Source organism: Candoia aspera, chromosome 3 (assembly GCF_035149785.1).
Source record: "Candoia aspera isolate rCanAsp1 chromosome 3, rCanAsp1.hap2, whole genome shotgun sequence".
NCBI lineage: Eukaryota > Metazoa > Chordata > Lepidosauria > Squamata > Boidae > Candoia > Candoia aspera.
Genome location: NC_086155.1, coordinates 106,247,256 through 106,274,391, shown reverse-complemented (window position 1 = coordinate 106,274,391; position 27,136 = coordinate 106,247,256). Strand labels below are relative to the sequence as shown.

At 39.0% G+C, this 27,136-nt stretch overlaps 1 protein-coding gene across 1 annotated transcript in view; it reads left to right on the top strand.

Annotated features, from left to right (window-relative positions):
- The window catches only part of PAPPA2 (pappalysin 2), a 159,976-nt gene that overhangs the window by 121,842 nt on the left and 10,998 nt on the right, over positions 1-27,136 (top strand). The window contains exons 15-19 of the mRNA XM_063298487.1: positions 2,258-2,435; positions 4,957-5,170; positions 18,689-18,857; positions 21,922-22,054; positions 24,987-25,096. Of these exons, the coding sequence (XP_063154557.1) occupies positions 2,258-2,435; positions 4,957-5,170; positions 18,689-18,857; positions 21,922-22,054; positions 24,987-25,096 (804 nt within the window). The remainder of the gene's footprint in view (positions 1-2,257; positions 2,436-4,956; positions 5,171-18,688; positions 18,858-21,921; positions 22,055-24,986; positions 25,097-27,136) is intronic.

The following is a 27,136-nucleotide window of genomic DNA, read 5'->3' as shown; positions in this document are numbered from 1 at the left end:
AGCTTTGCTAACGAACCAGGAAAGTTGAAAGGAGGAAGACTGAAGGCTATCATGACTAACTGCTCTTCTGGATGGTGGCATGGGGCATTGCTATCCAGTGAAGGAGCTGAAAGAAAATTATGCTGGCTTAAAAAAGTGCTGACTGCACTTTCACACCCTGCTTTGCCTTGGCAATAAAATAGAGTACAGGTTCTTTCCACACCAAAAGCAGAGGAAGGAGAGAAGTAGGGTGGGGAACACCTTCTTTGGTGCCAAAGACTGGCAGCTGAAGACCCATGGGTCTTTTGCTCTCAGTTTTCCAATCCCTCTATGGGAGTGGAGGACTGGTATCAAAGGAGGAGCCAAGAAAACAAACAAATGGTTCATCGAACAAGTCAACCCAATGTTCTCACTACAGGCATTAATGACCAGGCTCAAATTATCCTACTTCAGACACATTATGCGAAGACCTAGCTCTCTAGAGAAAGCTGTAATGTTGGGAAAGGTAGAAGGAGAAAGAAGAAGAGGATGACCAGCAGCAAGGTGGATGGACCTCTCAGTTACAGTGGCAATGAGTGCACCATTGGAGACTTGGAAGATCAGGTTCAGGACAGATGGTCATGGAGAAAATTTATCTATGTGGTTGTTAAGAGTTGACACAGACTTGATGGCACATAATCACATGAAATCATTATCAAAGGAGCCATTCTGCTCTACTTCTCCCCACCCTGCCACGCATAAGTTTGGACCATACTTTTCTCCCTATTTGCATCAAGGTCCAACTTGCACCATTTCAGATACCTGAAGGTAAATTTGGCATCTGCTTCATATGTAACATGTAGCTCCCGGGTTTTATTTTACAAAATACTTACAGAAATCTTCATTGGTGGACTTTTTCTCCAGGCACTGTGTTAGTGCACAGAGTGTATCTATCTGCAAATTTTGAAATAGAACAGGTAGGCCTCTGATCATCTCATATCTCATTGTCTGTAGAGATGTTCCTCCCCTAATCTTCCCTACATATTTGTAATTAGTCACAGATAAAATCTTTTGATATATATCAAACATAAACCTAGTTGGACCTCTGAGGTCAGGCAGGTAGCTAATTTAAATAGTAGGCAGGGTAGGGCTTCAGGGCTTATGCACCTCCTTTATATTTGCAAGATTGGCCAACTCAGAACGAATTATGAAAAACAAATGGCACAGTCAATTATGCAAAATGGGAACATATTCACATTTGTTAAAAACACCTATTTTGTATAGGTTGCTGAGAGATGCTTTCTGGACCTGGAATGTAGATTACATTAAGAACAGAATATTTACTGAAAGTATTGGCATTTCTGCTTAGCACTGACTTAGAACAAATTAATATATACTGCCATGATGCGGCTTTTCTTCCAAAGGATGCCAGCTTTTTCCCTTTGTTCCCCAACCCTTATAATCCTGTCTTTTTGGTTTTTAAGCTTGGAGTCAGGGAACTATTTTCATTTCATTTCTTGGATTTCTAAGCCAGTTGGGAAAAACATTTTTATCTTGATTAATTGATATGATTTACATAGCCACACATTGTCACACAAATGACTTTGGGTGGTTTACAAGGATTAAAAACACAGAAAGCCGCAATACAGAACCCTGGGTGCCTGGGTGCCCAATAATCCCACTCACAGAAGAAAAAAAAGCGCATCAACAATAGTAGAGCTCATCTCTCCAACTGTCCCAAATGCCTGGGGAAGCAGCCAAGGTACAAGGCCTAACAAAAGACTAAATGGGTTGGGGCCATCCAAATCTCCAGGGGGATGTTGTTCCATAGGGCGGGTGACGCCACTGAGAAGGCTCAATTCTGGGGTCCAACAAGATGGCATTGTTTAATAAAAGGGACCCAGAGCATGCCCTCTCTGTTAGAACTGGTGGGATGAGCAGAAAAATTGGGAGAAAGGTGATCCTGCAAGTAGCCTGGCCCCGTGCCACAGAGAAAAGGTGACAAAAGCTAGTAGTGCCACTGCTACCAGTGCTGTGAACCAAAGACCACTAGTGGCCAAAGACACTCCCCTTTTTCAGAACCATTTGCTTATGATTCAGGGTATATGATTAAAATGAAAGCAGAGGAATCACTTTTTTCATGGTGTTATGGACAAATGTAAAGGTGGTAAACTTCAATTTGTCTGTGTCTTAGCCCAGATTGAAATGAACCTGTTACCCACTTGGTTCAGTTCCAAATGAAACTTTTGGAGTGACTAATTTCTTGATTTTTCCTGACCCTTCTACTTTTCTTTGCCAGAAAGAGATCTTGCTGACTTGTAGCTCTGGGCACTGGGACAGATCAGTGACATGTAACCCTATTGACTGCCAATTTCCAGACCAATCTCACGTCCTTTATGCAGAGTTCTCCTGCCCTAAAGGGACTACATTCCAGAAGCGATGCTTCCTTTCCTGCATCAAGCCAGCAAAACTCCAAGGTATGATGGACTTTCTCAGGGCAGATTTGGATGGCAGAACAAAGTTCTAGAAAATTACACCTGTGTCTTTGCTAATCTTGTAATATCATTGACTGCATAAGTTCAGAAGAATGTGCTAAATAGGTGAGGTTTGTTACTTATATGCATTTGTATACAGTACTCGTGCAGCTAGATTTGGCTCCAGCCCCCTCCCAGCACTTTCTCCCAACACCTTCTAACTTAGAGATCATCAGTCCAGTCCCCTTTCTCCCTCAAACCTTTGGAGATGAAGATGTATAGCACCAGGCTGTTGCAAGCCATAAATTTAAGAACCAAGGAAAACTCTGGTCCCTTTCAATCTGAGGTCCACAGCATGGAGCAAAGAAAGAGATACAGTGCCAAAGTGGCCACTGTCCAGTGTGGCCAGTCACACAGCAGCTGCAGGATGCAGGTTGGTTCTCTTGCAGGACCACTGACCTATTCCCACTCACACTGCTGCCTCAAACGGGATGTCCAAAAACCTCCAGCACACTAAGGATGGGCATATCTAGGTGACAATTGCCACTGCAGTTTATGGAAACTGGCCAAATTGGAGCAGCTGCCACCATATCGCTGTCACTTGTGTCACTGCGAACATGGAGGATACAGTCAACCTTGCCACCCTATGGCTACTTTACCAGTCTTTGAGCTATGGCCAAAAACTACACTGTGCTAGCCAGTTAAATTAGCAAACGACTGATCAACTGTGCTGCTAAAAACACCCCATCACCACTGGTCTCTTCGGCTATGTGTCTACATTCAGGTCAGATTTAAGATCCTCTGCCAGCCACCTAACCATTCTCCAGATATCCAGCAGATCACTCCCAGGGGTCTGCTCCTCATCAGCTCCCCAAACTGCCATTTCTACTGTTTCTCTGCCAGACTCTCCAGTCCAACTCCTGACCATGAGCACCTCCATCAGGTATCCTCCCAGCCATCTTCAGCATGCCAACACTACCCAACATCTGCAGCTCCAGTAACAACCATCTGATCTTGACTCCATTTTAAAAACAAAAAGCAGTATCTGCAGCAAATGATGTCAAATGACATGTGGATGTAACATCATGCAAATGCTGAATTACATACTTGTGTCCTGACATCTGATGCAAGTATGTCCAGTCATAATATTTCTATAATGATCTCACACATATTTTGTCATTTGTCCTCCTTGCCCTTCCCCACATGGACGCTCATGATATAAAACACACTTTATAAAATTTCATATTGGGGTTCACATCCTTTATTACTTCCAAGACATCTCTTTGAAGTTTTATCTAGTCACTTCCATACTGTTGCTAGGAAAACTAAATGGGTGTGCCCCAGAAATCACCAGATGTTGAGCTCAATGTAAGGGATTCTTTACATTTTATAATCTTGGTGACAGCAGCATAATTATGGGGGGGGGGAGTCCATGATTTTCTTTCTTTCAAAATATCTTTGATAAAGCTAAAGTGTGGGGAAGGAATTGTGACTGCAAGTGGGAGACACATCTATTCCAGTAGGTCCCAAAACAATGCTCTATCTGGAGGAAACTGAGAAAAAGAAATTAACAAATGCTAACTGCTTTAAGAACTTGAGCTGCCGTCCACCAGACATTATAATATATCCCTAATCTTCATTTCCCCTTCTCTGAATTTGACAGCTCTGAATGAGGGACTGAATTATTTGGGACATTTCTTTGCAGTAAATTCTTTAAAAGTTTCCAGTGAACATAAGACTATGAGTGCAACAATTTATGAATGAAATGCAAAATTAGCTTTGGCTCTTGGTTCTTTGGGTTTGAGGAACTGAAATCTTCTAGGTCCTTCAGTGTACACAAGATCAGGACACAGGAGTCACTAGGAATCTTGGAATGTTCTTTAATGTGGTTAGGATATTGTAAAAGAATCTTGAAAGCCTGTCAAAGCCCCTCTCTACTTCAACTTATACCTACCACAATCAAGGTGAAGTTGTTTTTAGTTTCTTTCTCATGCTTTCTACCTTCACAGGACTCAGATATCTTTTCTGCAATGGCTTGGCATTCCCCTCCCTTTTCTCTGCGTCAAACTCACATTCCATTGCACTAAACTGTGAAGGGCATCTCTCTCCCACAAGCACCAGCCATTATACTGGTGACTTAAGGATGCCTCTTCCTGAACCTGATTATGAATGAGAGATGCAGTGTGACTGCTTGCCTTGCAGTGTGACTGCTTGCATCTTCCAGATAATAAATGTGGCATTTGTCAGATAAAAGCTGTATTTCACATTGCCAAAGAACAATAGAGAAAGATGGTGAAAACAGAGAGCTTAGCATTTTCTATTGTAATTATTTGTTGCTGTTGTATACCGTGTTAACTACTTGGAGACAGTCAGATTGAAGCGGCATAAAATTCTGTGCAATTAAATAAATGGTGAGGGTGGAGAAAACTGAGACGGAGTACAGTTCAGCCTGAGGTTCAAGATAACTGGTTATCCCATAGTCTGAGTAGGTCTGTTTCTTTTTCTTTCTCTTGCTTGAAATCAGGAATCAATCAGTGGATCACCTGCCTGGAGGATGGACTTTGGTCACTTCCAGAAGCTTACTGCAAATTGGAGTGTGACCCACCAGGCCCAGTTGCCAATGCTGAGCTGTTGCTGCCTCGATGCAAGCAAGGGAATCATGATGTGGGGTCTGTCTGTCGCTACAAGTGTAAGCCTGGATACCATGTGGCAGAAACAAAAGATGAAAAGCTCAGGAAGTGAGTAGTACAGCATCTTGTCTTCTGTTGATATTTCTTCTGTTCTCTCTTGTTCCTTAGCTTTAGTTTTAATACTTTAATTTTGAATTCTTTGGAGCTCTGTAAGCTTTGCATTTTGCAAAGGTATGATGGATGTTCAATTTTGCACCTTGCTGGCATTGAATAGTGTAAAAATAACAAGAGGAGATTGAAATAAATCCGCTGAGCAGACTGTAAATGCAGCCTCATCTAGTGTGCGTTGAAGGAGTCTAGAGGGATGTGATGAAGGCATGAGTCATTGTAGCAAGGTCCTCTCACCCCAGGTAGGGCCACAGCTTATGTAAACACTCAATTGTGTATTATATATTCTATGTATATATGCGTACTATATACAAAGTATATAACCAGTCTATAAAATAAATGCAATGAAATAAAAAGTTAAAGCCAGTATAATTAAAATATCAGAAACAGAATTAACAGTTACGTTTGGTGATAAAAATAATTTTTGCCCTTTTCCTAAATATTAGGAGAATGACAGCCTAGCCCTCCCCTTAGGGGGTGCACCCATAGCTTAGGAGTAAAACAGGCAAGGGCCTCTTCTGTGTATCAGAAACTGAGCTTCCAGCAGTAGGGGAACCTTCAAAAGGGCCCCTCTCGCCAATCCAAGTAATCATGCAGATTCATAGTGACAGGCCCTAAGTCATTCAGGGTTTGAAAGGTCAACACAAGGATCTGGATTTGAATAGGCTATTGGAAGCCGGTACTGATCTCTCAGTACATACAGTACATGTGTATCTTACCCCAGTCAGTAGCCTGGCCCCTGCATTTTCTGCCAGTTGTAGTTTCTGGACACTTTTCAGAAGTATGCCTGCGTAAAATAAGTTGCAGTAGTCAAGGTAGGTTGTAACTAAAGTGTGGATAGCCATCACATCCTGATACATGCATATTTGTGTACATATTCCCTCATGTACATTTTTGTGAACACTTTTTCTGAATGAAAAATATATTCAAAATATATTTATATATTTTCTGAATATATTCTGAATGAATATATTCAGAAAAAAGTGTTCACAAAATGTACATGAGGGAATATGTACACATATATGCATGTATCAGGAAGGATGCACATAAAACTACATATGAATATTCATGTACAACGTGGTACAGAAATGCTCTGAAATGAACTTAATGCCCAAAAGTCACTGAATAAAACCAGAATGGAAAGTTATGCTGTCTCCGTGGAAACCATGAAGTTTCATTACTTTCATTTGGATCACATTTGGAAACTAATTATTTCTGAACAAAAGTTTAATCAGATAAGAGCAATGTGCTCTGTGAAAATAATAATTAAAAACGTTGATCACTTATGGAAAGGGGAGGAAACTGGTGTTACATTCTGAAATAAGCACTGACATTTGAAGAGTGAAGGTGAAGGAAGCTATGTGCTTTCCATTGCAAGAAAGACATGGCTGATGTCATATGAGATATATAGCTTCCTCCTCCTCTTCTATATTCAGGGCTTCAAATACCTATTCAGAAATGAATCTGCGCACAATTCATTTTTAAGTGCAGATGTTGCTATATGGCTAAAGGAATGCAAATGCTACCACAGATTTTCACTGCCAATGGAAAGTCAACTGGAGGTCATGTGTTTAATATGACCTTTCTGTGTTTTAAATGCAGAGGAGCGTCTGTGCCTTCATCTCTAGTTTGTCAGATTAGGGCATGCCCTTGGCTCTTCCACCAGCTTCAGTCTCATTCTGGTCTAAGTTACTGCTGTATACTTAATATTCTATGAGCATTTTCCCATTAGTGCTAAATTTCCTCTGGCTAGATAAATTTATTTTTAATGTTCCATTTATTCTTACAGAAAGATGTACACAGATTTCTGCCTCCTGATCTTGTGATTGGGTGCTTTGAAATAATCAAAACAATGATTAAGTTCAGAAACATGAAAAATAATTAGACACTAAATATGAAATGTGGTAATAGGTTGCTGTAGTTTTATTCCCTTTTTTGGCTGACAATGTTTCTGTGAGCCTATGACTTGTCTTTGACAAGCAAAAATTCTGAAGACTCAGCTGTTATAGTGAACCATTGACAAAAAATGTATCATCTAGATTTCTTCCTGCACTTAGCAATTAGATCTTCTGTCTAGGTAGAACCCCTAACTGGTTGGATTAGAAGAACATGTGGATGTATTGATGATGTTCTGTGAGGCCCTTCAGAGTAGCAGCCTTTCTGTTTACCACTCCTTCACAATTCCACAGTACAGGATTCCTCCAAATTGTCTTTCTTATGTCTTTCTTGGCATCAAAATTCTTATATGTTTGCACATTTAAAACTCCCATAGATCTGTCAGCTAATCAGCACTTGTTCTTTCTCCCTCCATGTTGCTCAATTGTTGAATGTCCTTTTCCACCCCCCCCATCCCAAGTCTACAAATAAGCAAATAGGTCTTCACTCCTTCATTTACAAAAGGAAAACATGATAGTGTTTCCCTTATACTTCCTATATGTATATGTATCTGTGTACATTTGTCTGCGGTTTTGCAAAAAAATCCCAGAGGCATTTCTGAAAGTAGTTGAGTAAAAAATAAATTTAAGTCTTCAAAAGCTTCTTGTGCCATGATACCTACTGCATTCCAAATGCCTGAGAGTTATAAATGGTGGGATGCTGGCAAATGTTTGTCCAATCACCTTTCTCAACACTAGTATCATGGTGCTACATCACATGGTTTGAATGAAGGAAGATCAAGAACGCATACCCAGTGATACACTGGAAGCTTCAGGAATCTTTCTGAGAGAGGTGGAGTGGAAATACCGTAGCCTTTCTTTTCCATAGTCATTGCAATTCATGAAAAGGGGAAATACTGTTTAGGAATTTTGTCACCATAAAGATTCTTACAGCACACTGAAAATCAATATTGTTGGTATTGTAATATGAATTATATTGTGAAATGTATTATATCAATCAGAATCAAGGAGAAATCAATTTAAATGCAATTCTATGAATATTTCTTCTATCATTCAAAAGTAGGTGCCACTGAGCAAGAAAACACTTCTCTGTGTTCTGTCACATAGAATAATCCTGGTTCCATACAGTGATATCCCATTAGTGTCCTGAATCCAGTCTCTTCTTTTGCTTCCCCATTCTACCTACTCCACATATAAACAATCAGATAATGTAAATAACTATATTTAAGGTTAGGCTAATTTACAAATGACAGAATTGCATTTGTCAAAACTCTGCTTTTTATTAAATTCAAAATCTTAGATTTCCATATTTGTCAAAATGATATTGTTTCTCAGTTGATAAAATTTATATTGCTCATCAAATTAGCAAGTTTACAAGACTGGGCTTCCTTTGCAGTATAAACTTATCATTATTTTGTAGGTATTGTATTTGTAGGTTTGTGGTTTTCTGTCCGCTTAAGTTTATTGACTAGGTTTGCTAAACAATGGTTGCAACAGGGGAGAAAGGGAAGATGGATTGAATCTGCACCACCACCCCTTTTGCCACCACCGCTTTTGGCTCAATTTCTCAGAGAATTTAATTGCTTTTGTTGTCTTTTAAATATTCCCCAAGTCTGGTTCATAGATGTCACCTGAGAACTCAGAAATATGCATGTTCATAGTTTAAGAAACAGATTTTGTGTGTGTGTGTGTGTGCGCGCGTGCATATTTGAGTCAGCATTGACTCCTGGTGATTGCCTGGACAAGTCTCTGCAGTTTTCTTGGCAAGGTTTTTCTGATGTGGCTTGCCATTGTCTCCTTCCTAGGGCTGAGAGAGGGGGACTGGCTCAAGGCCACCCAGCTGGCTTTGTGCCTAAGGCAGGACTAGAACTCATGGTCTTCTGGTTTCTAGCCTGGTGCCTTTACTACTACACCAAACTGGCTCTCAATAGACAGACTACTTGTGAATAATAGCTAAAGACAAGAGGAATGGTGACAGTGCTCACTTGGTGAAACTAAAGGTGCTGTTTAAGGATCCCTAAATTATATATCTACCTACCTACCTACCTGCTCTTTTTCCTTGAAACTTTCTCTTTACACTCACCCCCTCTCCTTTGTCTTTCTTGGTGAAAGCAGGAAAGATGCCTGATTGCCTTCACATCCTCACTTCTCCCAATAGGCCTCCTATTATCCAAACAGGGCAACAATCTGAGTTAGATCTTAAAAGAATAAAAAGAGGTGGATGTGGGGAAGTCAAATGGAAATAAACAGCAGAGTGGGGGCTGGAAAACTTTCAGACAGGCCAATTGGGTGAATTAGGATACAACTAGGATGGTCAAAATGTAGTTTGGCAGTAAGACATCTAACATTAACTGGAAATGTATGCAGGACTTTTCATGTTTTTGCACCAAAATAATTCCAGGGACTGTGCCAAGTAAACCCATTTTTTCCCTCAAACAGCTGCATTCCAAATAAATTAAGCAAATTATATTCATGTTTGCTTGTTTTTACAAAGTAAACCTGCTCATTTGGCATGATTTATTTTAATATGCTGAGGGTTTCTGAATCCTGCCAATACCATACAAAGTTACAAATCAGAGGAGGATTCAGTCACTGTGTTTCCCGCCTTGACTGTTATAGCAAGAGGAACTTAATTGTACTCCATTGAAGGATAATCCTAGATGCAACATTTCAGAGGGACCTCTCCTAACATAGATGTGTACGGCCAAGCAGAAAAGATGTGGGCAAACTAAAAGTGATGAGCATGGAAGCATTGTAAAACCAATTAATTTTTATCTATATCATGCATTGTAGCTAAAAACGAGAAAGGAAAAATAGCAAGGAAGTGATATTCCTTGTGGAATGCAACTGTTTTACAATGCCAAGGATAATTGCAACCTTTTCTTTAAATAACCTACCAACCTTTTTCTTTAAATAACAGTATTAAGATCTTTAGTATTTTATTCAGAAATACTAATCCAATGGGCATTCATAAATTCTCAGGAAATGACTGAATCATAATTGGCCAGAATTTAAAGTATTAAAGAATGTCAATCCAGTTTTTTGCAAACCTTTGACAACCAAGGCAGGCTTTTAATTTGATTGAAAATAGTGGCAAACTTTATTCTTGCATCTCAGAAAGTTTGATTTTATATTGTGTAACAGTAAGAACTCTGTGGCCTCAGTGGAGACCTTCCCCTAGAATTCAAGTAGGAAGGAGTCTTTGTTCCAGGCCCAGCTTCTCATCAGGTGTCATCAGGTGTGCAGGATGATTGATATTCTCACAATACTTTAAACCCAAGACGAACAGCACACAACTGCTGTGTTCCTACAACATGGTATGGACTAACGATTATACTATATTACGGCATAACATTATAGCACACTGTATAAACCAGACTAAAACAATGGCTTGCCTCCCACATCTTGTTGAATTACCCAATCCCTATTAAGCCCTAATCTAGCATGTGATGTGAAGCTAACCACTGACTTCTTGTTAATGAAGAGATAAAGAACTGCCCATCACCCGTGGAGGCTGTAGAAGACATACTGAGGACCAGATGGTTCAGATTCTGTTAACTCCAGAAAATGCTGCTGTTTTGCCTCTCTTAATGGGAATGCTATGCCTAGGAATTAAGACTTTCATTTAAAGTAGCCTAACTGTGGAGACCCAAGAGTTTGATTCAGACCAGAATAAATTGTAGGGTTTATATTATCAGACCAGAAGGAAACAGTGGTCTAAAGCTGCTTCCATTTTTTTCTCCTTTATATCTGTGGGCCAAAAGTTTGAACTAGATGTATATGTCTGTTTCCCATCAGCTCTGTGTTCCTAAGCATCTGTATGGTGGCATCAGCCTTTGGACTTAGACAGGTGGCTGTAATAACATGTATTTTTGTACAACTCTATTGTAACTAATCTTTTTTTTATCTACTTCTTATGCTATCAGTTAGGTATTCTGTTTACTGACCAGCAATATTTAAATATGAAAATAAACCAAAAATTATTTGTCAGTTCAGCAAGCATCACCTCCGTTTGGAATGAACTTAAATTGAGTTTGTACCTCTTTCTTTGGTATTGCTTTAATCTTTAAATGCATTTTATTCTTCACACATATCAACACATCCTGATACACAGTCCATTACGTAACATTTCGAATTGCTTTCTAGCAGCTAGAATGCATTCAAATCTGACATTTTCCTCAATTATATGGATAGCTGATAATAGGCACTGGTTAAATCAGCGTTCTAATGAGAATTAATTTGTCAAATATCAATAAACCTTTGTATATTGACCTGGGACTTTCCGGTTTTCTCCAGTCCTATTTTCATGACAAAAACCAAGTGTTCTTCTTGAAGCTACTATTGACTTCACAGAAGGAACTCCCATCAATGACACTGGGCTGGTGGACTTGTTTTTGCTAGGGCATTGTGGCATGTAGAAGCATCTTTTTTTTTAAAGCCATCTGTGTAATTCAGCTCTTTACTGGAATACATGCAGAAGTTATATATTTGTAATTGGTTTGTTTGTTTGCCAAAAAAACATATATGTAAAATATGTTTCCATTCTACACGGTTTACTATGTTTTATATATTTACAAATGACAGGCTTTACACATTATCTATTTTTGCCTAACTCTACCACTAAGGGAGGTAATGCTGCCACAGACCACCCTTTCCCAGCATGGAACTGCCTCACCCCCCACATGTGATAGAGTATTATAATTTTGCTCTTCTAGTGCAAAATTAGATGTAAGTAGGTGGGGTTTTTTCCCCCATTAATGCTTTAACCACACAAACAGTGGAGAATTGGATACTATCAGGATGATCAGTTTTATTGTAATCCAGTTTACTACTGACTGCCTTTCTTTCTTTTTCCTGCTTTGTTGCTTGGAATAATGGAATCTCCTGCTCTGATAGATCATGTCGGTTTAGGGCTAATTTATTGTTCTCTTTCTTGGCACCCAAATCTGGCCACTGTTGCACCCATTTGGGAAATAGCCAGCCGTTTGCTGTATGGGTTGTGATGTTTTCAAGACTGACCTTGAGGCCCACACATCAAGCGCAGCTGTAGCAGGGTCTCATACATCATGCCATGGCTTTCAATGTTGCCCTCTCAGTGTTGGATGGATTTTTAAAACTATTTTATTTTTGCTTTGGCTCTATTGCTAATCCTAAATAAATGTCTGTTTTTAGGATCAGAAGAAATGCGAATGGCTCTGTTTCAAAGTCATGTTTAAAACGAATTTCCTTAGTCTTATTGCTTGATCCTTTCTTGGTGCCTCTCAATCAACTGGATGCTTTGTTGGCTATGTGAGCAGATGCTTAATTCCCCTACACGCACACACGAGGTTTCAGGGTTAGGTAAGGACACACATATTTTTCAGGCACCTGGTAATTTTCTTTAGAGGATTTTGCTAAGGATTAGTGTGTCAGAGTGAACTTTGTAGACTAATTCCTGCATCAAGCCTTACTTTAGGTACAAAATCACCAGGCATTGTAACTAACTTCTCTGTGTTGTTTGTTAAGTCAAGACGTTAAGTAAGAATACTTATTGATGTGTGTTGGCTAGTAAGTAGTGATATACTCTGACTGCTGAAAGAAATTGGCAGTTTAAATCAAGACAGTGGGAAATAGATGATTTTTTTTGTAGAGCTGGCAAAGAACAGTTTTGACAAGCAGCATTTTGTTGTTTATGGATACTGAGTCGGCTTTAAAGGCAGTCACTAGGAAGGCTATGTGCTTGCCCTTCCTTATTCAGTCTGTTACTGAGTAAATAAAGAAATAAATATCGTATATATAGTACAGACATAAATCCTCTAGTGATTGTTCTTGGAATTTGCAACTGTTTAGGGCAGTGGGAAGTGCAAAACTGTTGTTTCTTTCCACCTCATATCTCCAACTACAGCATGCTGTTCTATTTTCCAGAGCTACTACTGTGTTGAGATTACTATGGCCAGTGTTACTGAGACTACTAATGACATAATACGTACTTTCATGCTGCTGCTTCCCTGGTTCTGTTTGTGAGCCCCTCCAGCTTTCTCCCCTGTTCAAAACAATCAAAGCCTGGCTTACTTGTGGATGGGTTTTCCACAGGGTGTTCATATCTTATCATCAATGCCTTATGGTCAGCACAAAGGGAACTGGGTTACTCGTGGACCTGCTGGATGTTGGAGGTAAAGGCTAAGGTTACAGTTGAAAGGAGGAACACAGATAATTCACTTCCAGGAAAATGGCTGCAGAGGGCTTTCTGGTTGCTTTTCTTGGAGGGGAAACATGGAAGCCTGGCTTGGACACAGAGATATTTGAAGAGTTTGATCTTTGTGAGTTCCAACAGAAAGTGTCCTTTTCAGGCTAACGAGCCCATTCGAATGTCACTCTCTCTCTCTGATTCTGCTCTTCTCCAAATGTTGCAACTCAGTGCTTGGCTCAGAAATCTATGTGAATTTATTAAAAAAAAAAAACTCTTGGCAGTTTAATTTGGGAATGGAATTGGCCTCTGCCCTCTGGATAGAGTAAGTGGAATCAAGTGGAATACATTCATTCTAAAAGGAAAAAAAAGAGTGAACTCAGTCAAGAATACCATAGATTGGAAATGAATTCATGCATTTCTACCTACACATATTAGTTGCTATTCTCATTATGAATGTAATATGTATCTTCAGGTCTCACATTCATCCATGTCCATTTATCTTCTTGGTGTTTCATTATTATGGAAACAGCTTTAGAAGAGAACTACAGTGTCAACTAGTGATGACAGTTATATCTCCAGAGAAACTGTTTCAAATAAGTGACTTTTTAGTTTTCATACTTAATGGAACTTCTAAAAGTTTTCCGGTCCTACCTGCTGAATTTCCTTACCTTCTGTCCTTGCGAAATGCCTTTGTGAAATGCTTATCTAAGTTCACAGAAATCATTTCTCCCCCATAGTGCTGTGTGGATGTTGCTGCACGTCGAAGACACAAAATAAAACCTGTGCACAGGTACAAAGGAGGTTGATATTTTTTAGTAAGAGTAATTCCATGTCTCCCTCTTGCATGCCTATACTGGAGATACAACTAGTCAAGCATTTTACTTCCAAAATTGGCCAATAATATATTTTGAAATTATCTCAGTGCAGCATGAAATTCCTTCTTTTCAGCTAGTATTTGGTACTCAAAATGTACTAAAGAATTTTAAAATCTGGACTGCCAGATTAGAATGAGTCCAGCATCCTATATCCTTCAGAAGCCCATCAAAGCAGTTGTTTTCTTGTGTACTTTACTTACTGGCACATTCAGTAACACCTAGCCTAAGGAATAATTGTTGATATATTTATTCTTTAAGAATTTGTAAAGCCATCTAAGCCAATGTTATGACTATACCTTGTGGTAACAATTTCAGTTAATTAATTGAGTGATGAATTGATTCCTTTTTTCCTGTCTTGAAGGTTCTGCCAATCGTATTTAATTTGGATTTTAAGTATTTGCTTTATGAAAGAGGAGGATCAAAATGTCTTTACTCATATAAGTGTCTACTCTGTCCCTCTAATGTATACTTCCATCAAACATTGCAGAATATATGATAGCTGTAAGATTATAGAATGGAAGAGGCCTATAGATAGAAAAACAATTCCTGGAAGAAGTATTTGAGAGTCAACAAGCAAAGCAGTAGATGCTTAATTGTTTATGAAACCTGGCTTTGAAAGAAAAAAGTTGCTGAAAAACAAATACATAAACCTGATATGCTTACCATGTCCCATTAAAAACTTTTCCTTAGATCTTTCAAGATCATCACATTTCATAAGCAGTAGTAACATCTCAGACTGGAAGAAATGTTTGAATATAATGGTAAATCATATTTGTTGAGGACTTGGGGGTTAATTATTCATGAGCAAACAGAATGTTGTCTGATCTACTGCTTAGTTCTTTTATCAGCAGAAGTAGCTAAACTAACCAGACACCCAACAAACTAACTAGAATCCAACAGAACATGTTTTCTATTTTGGGGTTGTTATGAGTAGGAAAAACCAGGATTTTTTTAGTTTCTAGTTAGTTTAGCTACGTACTTCTACTGGGTAATAGTGAAAGGGATGGTATTCTCAGGAGTGATATCAGGATACTCAACAGTTCTGATTTATTTTTGTGTCCATAATAGACCCCACATAGGTCCTATACCAAGATCTAAATCTGTAAATGGAATGAAGGAACATTCTTGTATCTGAAATTCAAGGGGTAAGTAAAGTCAGCTGCAAGCAATGGAGCATGCAGATGATGTCAGGGTGATTTTATACCAGAGTAAGGGTAAGATAAATCTGTAGCTTTAAGGTTTTTTTTAAAAAAAAACTTACGTAGGACATGAAAGGACATTTGCACAGTTAGATGATTACAAAGGTTTTTATTTTGAAAGACAAGATTAACAGCTAGAGCAAAAGACATTTGCTATTTGCTTTAGTCAATTTCAAGAATCAAGGAATCTCCTGCTTCATACCTAGGGAAGGTTCTAGAACCTGGCAGGCAACAATTCAGAGCTGGAGAGCTCAATTCAAAGCTGTCTTGAATTGTGGAGCCTGGATTAGGAAGAGATCAATCGCTTTGGGGGAGCAATGTCAGCCTTTGAATTGTACAGATGCTGTAGGGTAGGCTATTAAAGGGTAATAAAAGTAAAAATAGGTTCCTCCTGCCATACCTCTTTTTTTACATTTTATAGTTAAGAACTACTATGTTTATTAATACTAGAGTTGATTTGATAATAGTAGTAACTATTGCTTATTGCTCTTGCAAAATGGTAGTTTAAGAAACTATCTGTAGATGGTTATTAATTCAGTGAGCAGATGTCTTTCATTAGATCCACCAGAGAGCTGCTGCTTATCATCATCAGGGAGGGCTTCATATCCATGCCTTCACCAGGTCAGAGTGCTTCTGGGCTGTCTTCCATAGTAATACATTATATAAGTCTTTGACAAGGCTAAGAGTGAAAGGGCAGCTTTCCCACCCCTTTTCTTATGAAGTATAAAGTAAAGCAATATTGTTTCAGCAGCACGAATTGTTGTTCCTGTATTTTTTATTTTTATTTTTCTGGCAACAGAACCTCTTTTCTTTACCAGAGAGATATTAACATGTTGGACAGAATTCAGAGAAAAGCTACAAAAATGACGAAGAGCTGGAGAGACTAACTTCACAGAGGTCTCTGGGCCAAGCCAAAACTGTATAGTTTCAGGATGATGAAGAGAAAGGGGCACAGGAACTGGCTGTATGTTTTTTAAATGGAGTTGAATAGGAACTAGAGAAGGGGGGCTTGTTAGGGAAGTTGCAAAGTGGAATTGTTTCCTTGTGGGGATATGAGAGCCTTGAGAAGCCCAAGGCCGAAACAGGGCAAGCAAACGTCCTATTGGATTCTATGGAACATTGGGGCAGAACGTAGCTGGTTGTGCTCCTGGCTAAGCAATCCTGCATCTGTACAGTTCAAAGGCTGGCGTTGCTCCCCCAAAGATAATACTTTGATCCAAGTCAAAAAGCTGATGCTCAGGTGTCTGTAGTTCTGATTTCTAAATTATATGTATCACTTTATTTTGATTTGGTAGGCTTGATTATTACACTTGATTATGCCAACATTTTCTTCAAATAGTGCAGTGTTTAAGGTGTGGTTCTTGTGTACCCTACTTCTGTCTCTGAGTCACTGTAGATTCTTTGCTTAAAATAAAATCAATCCACATTTTTCCAAAAATATCAAGGGAACAGTTCAGAGGAAATCATGCAGATCAGAACTAGAAATTGCACAGATGTTGTTTGTAAGTAAGATACTCTGTAGTGCAATACAAGGTTACTGCTTTCTAAAATAACCATGTGTCAAAATGTGCTGTTAGAAAATAGCATTCAACTGAACATTGTTGGTCTGCTAATTTGCAAAGTGCATATGAGTGATTAGCATTGTTGTGGTATGTTGTTTTGTGTTTTGCATTTGGCTTTCTTAGTGGCATGCTAGGGTTTTCAGTCCTAAAAATAGCTGGACCCAATATCCAAATTAAATTTTATTTAATTTTAATGTTTGCATGTACTTGATGTCCTTTTGCTGTTACATTAAACATTACAGTACGGCAGCAACTTTTGCAGGAGCTCCAGAGACTTGCACAGCCTTTAGGCTTCAGGTTGTACCTTCCCTCTTCTTTTATGCCAGCCTGAAATCTCTTTGTAGTACTAAAACCAACTTTCTCCCACACCTATTAGGACAACTTAGTTTTGTGTATTCATTTTGCTACGGAGAGCACAAAAGTCTTGTATGACTTTCCAATGAGTTCTGGGGGTGGGGATATGTTTCCATACCATTCAGAGAAAGCAGCCAGTCCATTTTTCACCCAAGTTGATGGTTTTTTTCTCTCTTTTTAAGCACATAACTGATCATGGAGACCTGAGTTCAGTGTGACTTTAGGACAATAGCTTTATTGGCTGACACAGAGTCTGACTGAGTCTTGGACTGCTTAGTTTTGGGTACCTGGCTCTTCCAGCGCTCCCTGCCTTATAAATCTCTGCCAGCACAAATCTGTGCTTCCATTATGTTGCTATTTAGATGCCTTCGTGTGCTAAAGATCCTTGCTTCCCCTCTCTGTGGTATGTTTCCAGATGAATCATAAAGAAGTAGACAACTGCAGTATCTTGCTCATCTTCCATTACCATTTTTCTTTCTTTTCTCATTTGCTTTCTCATATTCCTTGTTTCTATTTTCATCTTTTCGCAGAATGCTGAAGCATCAGCCTGCAACACTCTAGCATATCCACTTCTCCCTCCTTTCTTTTATCTTCTTGGCTAAGACTTTAGTCACTTACCTTGCAAATAGACTTTTATTTTATTTTACCAGTAAAATTCATTTTCAGCAAAAGTTCTGACCTCATCCCTGTCACTCCCCGACACTTTAGGATAGCATTCTATTGCTTATATCAAACTTTCTAAAATCATGTAGCGTTCTATAGAGTTTGATAAACATGCTGGTTTCTAAGCCTGATCTATTTTCCAGCAACACATAGTCAGGGCTGCAATGCAGACATGTTCCAAATTCTTCAAATTGCTGTTTATTGGAAGAGCTTATTCTCACAATGTGGAAAAATAAGCCTTAGATATAAGGAGAGACCTGTGCCTTTCACATGAAGGGTGGGAATAAAAATGTGCTAAATAAATACTGTATATAGGCTGGTCTGTTGATTATGGTGCGGCAGTACAGCAGGGTCTTCCAGAAGTAAACACAGCATGTTCAGAATATGTCCATGGAGACTATGTAATTTCTTAACAAAGCTGAGAAAAGTAGGAGAGAAATCACAGGAAAGAACTAGCTGTGGGAAAGGCCTGAGATGCAGATTTGAGCTAAAATTCTTTTGTCTACCTGCCTGAAGTAACCTGTCTAGATAGGAGAGGGGAAGAGAAGGTGGAAGTCACAGTGGAATTTGTACTCTTTGACTGACAGAAGCATCCAGACTGAGTTGTGTTCTGTGAGATTCCAGACCTGAATTCATTTCAAAAGCCATCACAAAATACTGTTGATGGCTTAATTTTGGGAGCTGTTTTGATACAGGGATGCAGTAAAGTTACCACTTACTCTTTTGTTCTTAAATCCCCAGAACATTTCTGACTATCCACTGTCTTGAAACTGGCTTCTGGGAGGAAGGGAGTTGTGTTCCTGTGGTTTGTAAACCACCCCCACCAGTCTTTGAAGGGATGTACAACTGCACCAATGGCTTTGAGCTTGACAGTCAGTGTGTTCTCAGCTGTGGTCTACAGAGTAAGACGGTAAGGACAACTTTATGGTCAGTTTGCAAATAGTTCAGGTTTCCATTAGGTTGGGAGGCTGAATCTTGGCCCATTTGGCAGCTCCAGCTTCAGTTTTACCAAATGTTGATTGCCATATTTTGCCCTGCTTACTTGCATCTCTTGAATTTGGTTTTATTCTGTAATAAAAGGAGAGTGAGCAGCTGGGCCTGTTCAGCAGTGTGCTGGGGAAGAGAATTTATTTTCCTGCCTTTTACATGAATTTCTTATAAAAAATCATGCCATTGTATTACTCATTAATATATGTAGAATACACATAGTCCTCGCTTACTGACTGCCTCATTCAGCAACCATTTGAAGTTATAATGGTGCTGAAAAAAAATAACTTTACGACCAATGCCCACATTTATAACCTTTGCGGCATCCCTCAGTCACACGATCACCATTACAATCAGTCTGCATTGTCCTGTGCCTGACTTTTTGTTTCCCCACCACCACTTGCAGAGTGGAGAGATTGGAGAGGAAGGGATTACAAGAGAGTAAGCAGGCACACAATGGGTAATACACATTGAAAGGAATGCAGTGGTGCCTGGGACTGGAAGCCGTGAGTGTGCTATGGAAACAACCCAGTGTATTCCCCATTGTGTACCTGCTTACTCTCTTGTAATCCCTTCCTCTCCAATCATTCTGCTCTGCAAGTGGGGGGGACAGGTCAGACACAGGAGAGTTGCCTACAAAGATTGTTTTTTTTTTCTTTACCCCCCCTTTCTCAGAGCAGAGAGATTGGAGAGGAAGGGATTACAAGGGAGTAAGCAGGCACACAATGGGGAATACACTGGACTGTTTGCGTAGTGCACTCATGGCTGCCAGCACCAGCACATTGCTTTCAATGTGTATTCCCCACTGTGTGCCTGCGTACTGTCTTGTAATCCCTTCCTCTCCAATGAATTTAAATGCAAACATTAATTCCCTTCTTACTAATTATCCCAGCACTGGGGTGAGCATTCCAAAGGGCAGGGGAGGGGGAGAAGGAAAGCACAGTTGCAATCATGTGATTTCCCACTTAGCAACCACTTCACTTAGCAATGGAGTTGCTGGTCCCAATTGTGGTCGCTAAATGAGGATTACCTGTATTTACTTTCCTTGACCCTGCATTCATAATACATATTAAAATGCCATGGATTACATCAGTATGTGTGTTGGAAAACTGAAGAATACACAACACATGCCCAAAAATCTTACTTTAAATTTTTGAGATTGAAAACTGGTTAATAGCAATTCTACGAATTCTTCCCCTTAAAACCTACAAAATAGGAAGGATAACAATATCGGGGATAGCTTTGACGGTGTGGTCAGTGAGCTAGAGCCAGACATCCTGAAGAGTGAGGTTGAATGGGCTGTAAGAAGCATTGCTAATAACAAGGCAGCAACAGACGACGGCATCCCAGCTGAACTGTTCAAAATCTTGCAAGATGATGCTGTCAAGGTAATGCATGCTATATGCCAGCAAATTTGGAAAACACAAGAATGGCCATCCGATTGGAAAAAATCAACTTATATCTCCATACCAAAAAAGGGAAACACTAAGGAATGTTCAAACTATCGAACAGTGGCACTCATTTCACATGCCAGTAAGGTAATGCTCAAGATCCTGCAAGGTAGACTTCAGCAATTCATGGAGCGAGAATTGCCAGATGTACAAGCTGGGTTTAGAAAAGGCAGAGGAACTAGGGACCAAATTGCCAATATCCGCTGGATAATGGAAAAAGCCAGGGAGTTTCAGAAAAACATCTATTTCTGTTTTATTGACTATTCTAAAGCCTTTGACTGTGTGGACCATAACAAATTGTGGCAAGTTCTTAGCGGTATGGGGATACCAAGTCATCTTGTCTGCCTCCTGAAGAATCTGTATAACGACCAGGTAGCAACAGTAAGAACAGACCATGGAACAACGGACTGGTTTAAGATTGGGAAAGGAGTACGGCAGGGCTGTATACTCTCACCCCACCTATTCAACTTGTATGCAGAACACATCATGCGACGTGCTGGGCTTGAAGAATCCAAGGCTGGGGTTAAAATCACTGGAAGAAACATTAACAATCTCAGATATGCAGATGATACTACTTTGATGGCTGAAAGCGAAGAGGAACTGAGGAGCCTTATGATGAAGGTGAAAGAAGAAAGTGCAAAAGCTGGCTTGCAGCTAAACCTCAAAAAAACCAAGATTATGGCAAACAGCTTGATTACTAACTGGCAAATAGAGGGAGAAAACGTAGAGGCGGTGACAGACTTCGTATTTCTAGGCACAAAGATTACTGCAGATGCTGACTGCAGCCAGGAAATCAGAATACGTTTAATCCTTGGGAGGAGAGCAATAACAGACCTCAATAAAATGGTTAAGAGCAGAGACATCACACTGACAACAAAGGTCCGCATAGTTAAAGCAATGGTGTTCCCTGTAGTAACATATGGCTGTGAGAGCTGGACCATAAGGAAGGCTACGTGAAGGAAGACAGATGCTTTTGAACTGTGTTGCTGGAGGAAAATTCTGAGAGTGCCTTGGACTGCAAGAAGATCAAACCAGTCCATCCTCCAGGAAATAAAGCCAGACTGCTCACTTGAGGGAATGATATTAAAGGCAAAACTGAAGTACTTTGGCCACATAATGAGAAGACAGGACACCCTGGAGAAGATGCTGATGTTAGGGAGAGTGGAAGGCAAAAGGAAGAGGGGCCGACCAAGGGCAAGGTGGATGGATGATATTCTAGAGGTGATGGACTCGTCCCTGGGGGACTGACAGGAAGCTTTGGCATGGACTGGTCCATGAAGTCATGAAGAGTCGGAAGTGATTGAATGAATAAACAACAGTATTTTTGCATTTAATGGATTTTCCCCCAAATGTACAACAATAGTATCAATAAAAATACTGACAAATCACAATCAGTAGAGCATTTGTACCAATTTTATAAAACCCATATTTGGCCAATTAAATTTTGGGCAGCATTGACTGTAGTGAACATGGTAACAAAGAGGGGCTTTAAATTTCCAGCACTTCATGAATTAATCTGGTTCGTTTATGCTTCAGCTTCCAATCCTTTGTACTAAAGATGGCTTGTGGACAGAGGAATTTAAATTGTGTGAAGAACTGCAAGGAGCGTGTGCACCACCACAGGAGCTTAATGCAGTGGAATACAAGTGTGAGCAAGGTTATGGAATTGGTAAGGTTAACAGTTTCTAATCATCCCTTTCATCTAAACCCTCCTGTCAAGTCCTGTTTGCAGATTTGTGGAACAGGCTATATTTGAGGCTTCAGTTTCCCAACCTTTTTTTACATTAAGGGTCTGCAATGCTTACTTTTATAGCATATCTCTGTTTCCTTTCTACTTTAGCTTTCTGCTGCTGTTTAAAAATCAAATATTCTGCTTAGACATTTATATTTGCAAATTATCTTATTATCAAAGGAGCTTTACCATAAACAGTGGTTCAGAGCAGTCACAATAAGGACAAGAAGAGTATTGATGGCTTTTCCTTTCCAGTGCAACATTCAGGTATTCAGAGGGAGGTCCCACAGACCAGCAACAAAAACATCTTTCTCTCTTTGATTCACATTAAATATTTACTCTGGAAAACAACAAGAATGGAGGGTGGTGGTGGTACAAAAGGAAGTGGTCTAATTCTCAAAAGGAAAGATGAAATAGCATGCCAAGGGCTGCATAGCCTATTCCTTACCCATGTCTCCCAACTGTTAATTTTAATTTTAAAGCAAAAAGTTTTAAACCCCTGAATTTTCTTCCATTGAGATGAAGCTGATGAAAAAGCATTTCCCCACCCCTGAGTTTTTTCAGGAGATTACATGTTAGAAGAGTCTTAGAAGAGTTAGAAGAGCTAGAATTCATTATCCATAAAGGATAGGAAGATTAATAGATCTCAGAAGCTTGCTGTGATATGTTAAGGTATCAGAAAGTGACTTTGGGAAAGAAGAACAGCACCATATAAACCATAAAAAATGGTGAATCTCTTTATTTTCTGTTGCTTTAGTTTACAAAAAGAAAGAAGAAAAATAAAAACAAAGGAAAAAAGAAAGAAATTCTGTTTTTAAACATTAAACCTTGATCAGATAGAATGTTGATCAGTTTTTCTATTATTTCAGTAAAGATATAATTAATAGGATTTGAAGAGAAACCAGGGTATCCAAGATAAAGCCAACCTTTTTAGGTACTCTCTGGGTGTGCTGTCAGCATGTACTGTAAATAAATTTTTGTTGAATTAATATTAAGATCATAATAGACTTAATATTGATGAAATGACTTCTGGGTAATGCCATGTAAGACAATGGTTATGTACTGATATTTTTCTAGCCAGGCTTCTAGCTTCTTCAAAGTGGAGCTGAAACTGAATTTGGCAAAGAATAAATAGTTGCAATGCATAGCTTTAAAAATCTATACTCTTTAATATTCTTTAGGACCATTAATCATGGATTTTTAATGTAGGGTATTCCAATGCTATTCCTTACATATAACTGATATATGTCCAATACTCCACAATTGCCTGTTAGAAATACTGTAGATTTTAAATAATCCAAAATGCTTCTCCATATTGATAATACTGTAAATCAGAGGCGTTACATGAAGCTAATGCATCTAGATCAAACTGTGAAATCAAAAGATGTTTTAATTGAATACATTATTGTTCCATAATTTTAAATGAAATTACTTTTGCAGTAACTCAGGTTTTTAAAAACTGGATTAACAATAAGTTGATATAAAGTGTTAGTAGAGTTATCATGTGGCATAAGTTTATCATATGAATAAGATCACAGCTGTGTTTCTGTACCAAGATCTTCCATATCTGCTTTACAGCCTTTCATGCTGGAGTTACAATAGAGTTTTGCATAAAAAGGGAATCAGGCCCATTGTACTCAGACAAGGTATTGATCTTGATTGCTTTGATTCCATAGAGAAATGGAGCTCAAAATGTACATCCAGTAATAAAGCTGTAAGTCTAGAAAGATAAAGCTTCTCATCATGTCCATAATTTTGATAAAGAAAATCTAGAAGTTAGTCCTCCCCTTAAACATTCTTAATATTAAACTGCTTAAAGTACATTAAAGATAGAGTTCGTCTGAGTACATAGATTAGTCTTGAAGTATTTTCATTTTCAATTACTTGAGTAACCTACAGTTTTACCAGAAAAAATCAGCTGATAGCTCCTACAATCAGTGGAATCTACGAGACTTTTATATCACAGTTATGTAAGCCTTCCTAAAGCAACTTAGAAAAACTTTATTCAAAGGAGCATCATTATGAACTTCCAATTACATAGAAGCCTGACTGGAGAGAGAGAGAGAGAGATGGGCCATGTGTTTTTATTTATTTATTTATTTATTTATTTATTTATTTATTTATATATATGTATATATATATGTATATGTATATGTATATGTATATGTATATATATATGTATATATGTATATATGTATATATGTATATATATATGTATATATATATATATATGCTATCCCGCCTTTATTTTTATAAATAAGGCAGTGAACATACCTAATACTCCTTCTTCCTCCTATTTTCCCCACAACAACAACCCTGTGAGGTGAGTTGGGCTTACAGTAGGATCTATATTACATTTATTTATCCAATCAACTAAGGATTGAGATACTAAAAATAATCAAGTTGGGAAACATGATGTAGGATTGGGGATGGGAGGAGATAATATTGTGCATGTACAACTTTTGCAAAGTGACATATTTTGCATATACTTTTGCTTACATATTTATTTCTTCCAGACTGTCAAATGTAAAAATGGAAATAAAATTGTAGGAGGCAAGAGAAACAGGGAGCAATGGAGCAGGGGGTACTTTAGTCACAGCTAATAACTGTTGTGTGGGGGTGGAGGGGAGAAGAATAGCATCCTAAGCCCTGGGATGTCATGTGCTCTAGACTTCCTCTCTCTCCATCTTTTTTTTAAATTAACGATTCTCACAAACAAGTTGATGAATGAAGTCTCATACATATGTACAAGAGCGGTATATCATTTTATGTTCTCAAATTGGAGGCCATGCAAATCCTTATGGAAGCCCATGGCATCTAAACATCTCTCAGAAATTATAATCTGCTACCTCTCTCTCATCTGTTCCAGGGGCTGCATGCATACCTTCCTGTCTGTTTCTTCCAAGGGATCCTGTGACATTGCCTGAAAATGTCACTGCTGATACCATGGACCACAGATTAAAACCTACCAAAGTCCAGGTAAAAGGAAAAGGAAGTGCTGCAACTTTGAAAGTGGAATATATTGGCTTTTAGTCTGCTTGCCTGGAACTGTGGAAAGTGCTGACCTAAGGCTACAGATTCTCCAGTGATCTGATGTACATTTCCATCTTACAGTCCAGTTTCAGAGGGAAAGGTATGAGAGTGATGAGCAAGTGTGGCTAGGAGCAAAAGGACCCACAGAAGAGGAAGTTGTTTTTGAAAAGAGCTTAAAAGTTTATGGTATGCAAGAGGCCCATCTTCCTCCTTTCCCTGGCTGCATATCAGCGCAGCTTGGGTTTCTAGTTAAAGGTGCAAGCTTTTTCTCCATACTTACCTAGAAGTTTAACATACTGTGCCTCTTCTCAGTGTGTATGCTTGAGATTCTAATGTTTTGAATATTTTAAAAAGGAAGTTTCATTAGCAAAACATTATCACAACCACCCTGAACTGGAAAAGTAAAGCTACATTTTTATCTGGGGAGGATGTCAATTATTGTTTCCCTTTTAAAAAGTCCAGTCTAGGCCTAGTGTTTGAAAATGGTTTGGTTGTGGCTGCAGAGGGTAGCTTTGGCCATAAGCTGTAGGTAACAGCCAGTGGTATCCTGTTGTTCTGTTTCTGACTTGCAAGATTGAGGTCAGCCCAACAAAGTAGACCAGACTAAGAAACCAATGCCATATAGGCCAGGACTACTATTCTAACAGCTATGGTAACAGAATCTTGCAAGTCTGAATGTGCTTCCCCCTCCCTTACTTTATCTTCATGTGAACCAGGGAGGGCCTTGTCTGAGACATTTTCTCACATTATTGTCTTGGCCCAAGCTCAAGCCCCTCTTATCTGACCATTACCTTGGTAGTGGCTCTTCCTCTTGTCCTTCAAGGCCATTCCCTCTGCTGTCTGCACTGTCCCACATTATCTGTTCTAACTTATTGATGTGTAATAAGCTTCACTGATTATCTGCTTGCTATTCTGAAACAAAATATGACACCTGGAGCTTCACCCATGCAGCGAATATATGAAAGACTGTGCTCACTTGAAAGGTCTTCATGGGGAAGTCAAAACATTGCTAACTCTTCTGGAGATACGGGGTTCTGAAATCATTGCTTCCCCTAGCCTATGATGCAGCAGTTATGGAACAAGTGGCCAACCAGACTAGCAGTGGGGAAAGACAACAATGATACATTAATTACATTAATATAAATGTATTAATGGCTGGAAACAATTGGAATATAGATTTAAGAACTTCACAATCGTTATCTTTAAATAAGGAGTGTAGACATACCGAACACCTCTCTTGCTTGGTTGATGCTTGGAAAAGTACATTAGTTGAGTCTCTTCCTGGCATTCTTTCAAGCTCATTCTGGGAAGAATTGCATAGATACAGAAATAATAGGAAAAAATGGTCTGGAAACATCTGTGGATTATCTGTCTGCATTCCAAGTTATCATGATGCGCCCTGATTTTGGTGTCCTCAATCTCTGACACTGATGTTTAGTTTTTTCTAGTTGCATCCTCATCCCTCTCAGTGGAATGGCTAAAATACCTCAGTTATTGTAATTCTGTTGTTTTTTCTAACTTGAGTCTGTCTGAAAATGAAATTGAAGCATATGGCTGGCACAGAGACATTTAAAATAAAAGCAGATTGTGTTGTTATGGTGCGGAATTACCACCCAAGATTATCTTTCTCTTTGTGGAAATTTTCAGGATTATCAGAGATTCGTTCCTTTAGACACTGTCATATTACATAAACCCTGCAGTTGTGCTGCAGGTTATGTCCAAACAGGGGAAGAAGGTATTTCAAAGTGCACTCTAGGATATGCTCTTTGAGGTTTGCAATTCTGAAGTGGAATGCTCTTGAGTTGAATTTATCCTACTGTGTTGTTTTTTTAATGTTTTCCCTTCCAGCTTAAACCCCCTTACAAAGTGCAAGTGTTCTCCTGGGAATAGGGAAACAGAAAAAGAGAGTAATATTGGGAGGAGGTTTTGTTATTGTAAAACTAAATTATCCCCATTGCCAAGAGCTGTCACTAAACACAGTCTTTT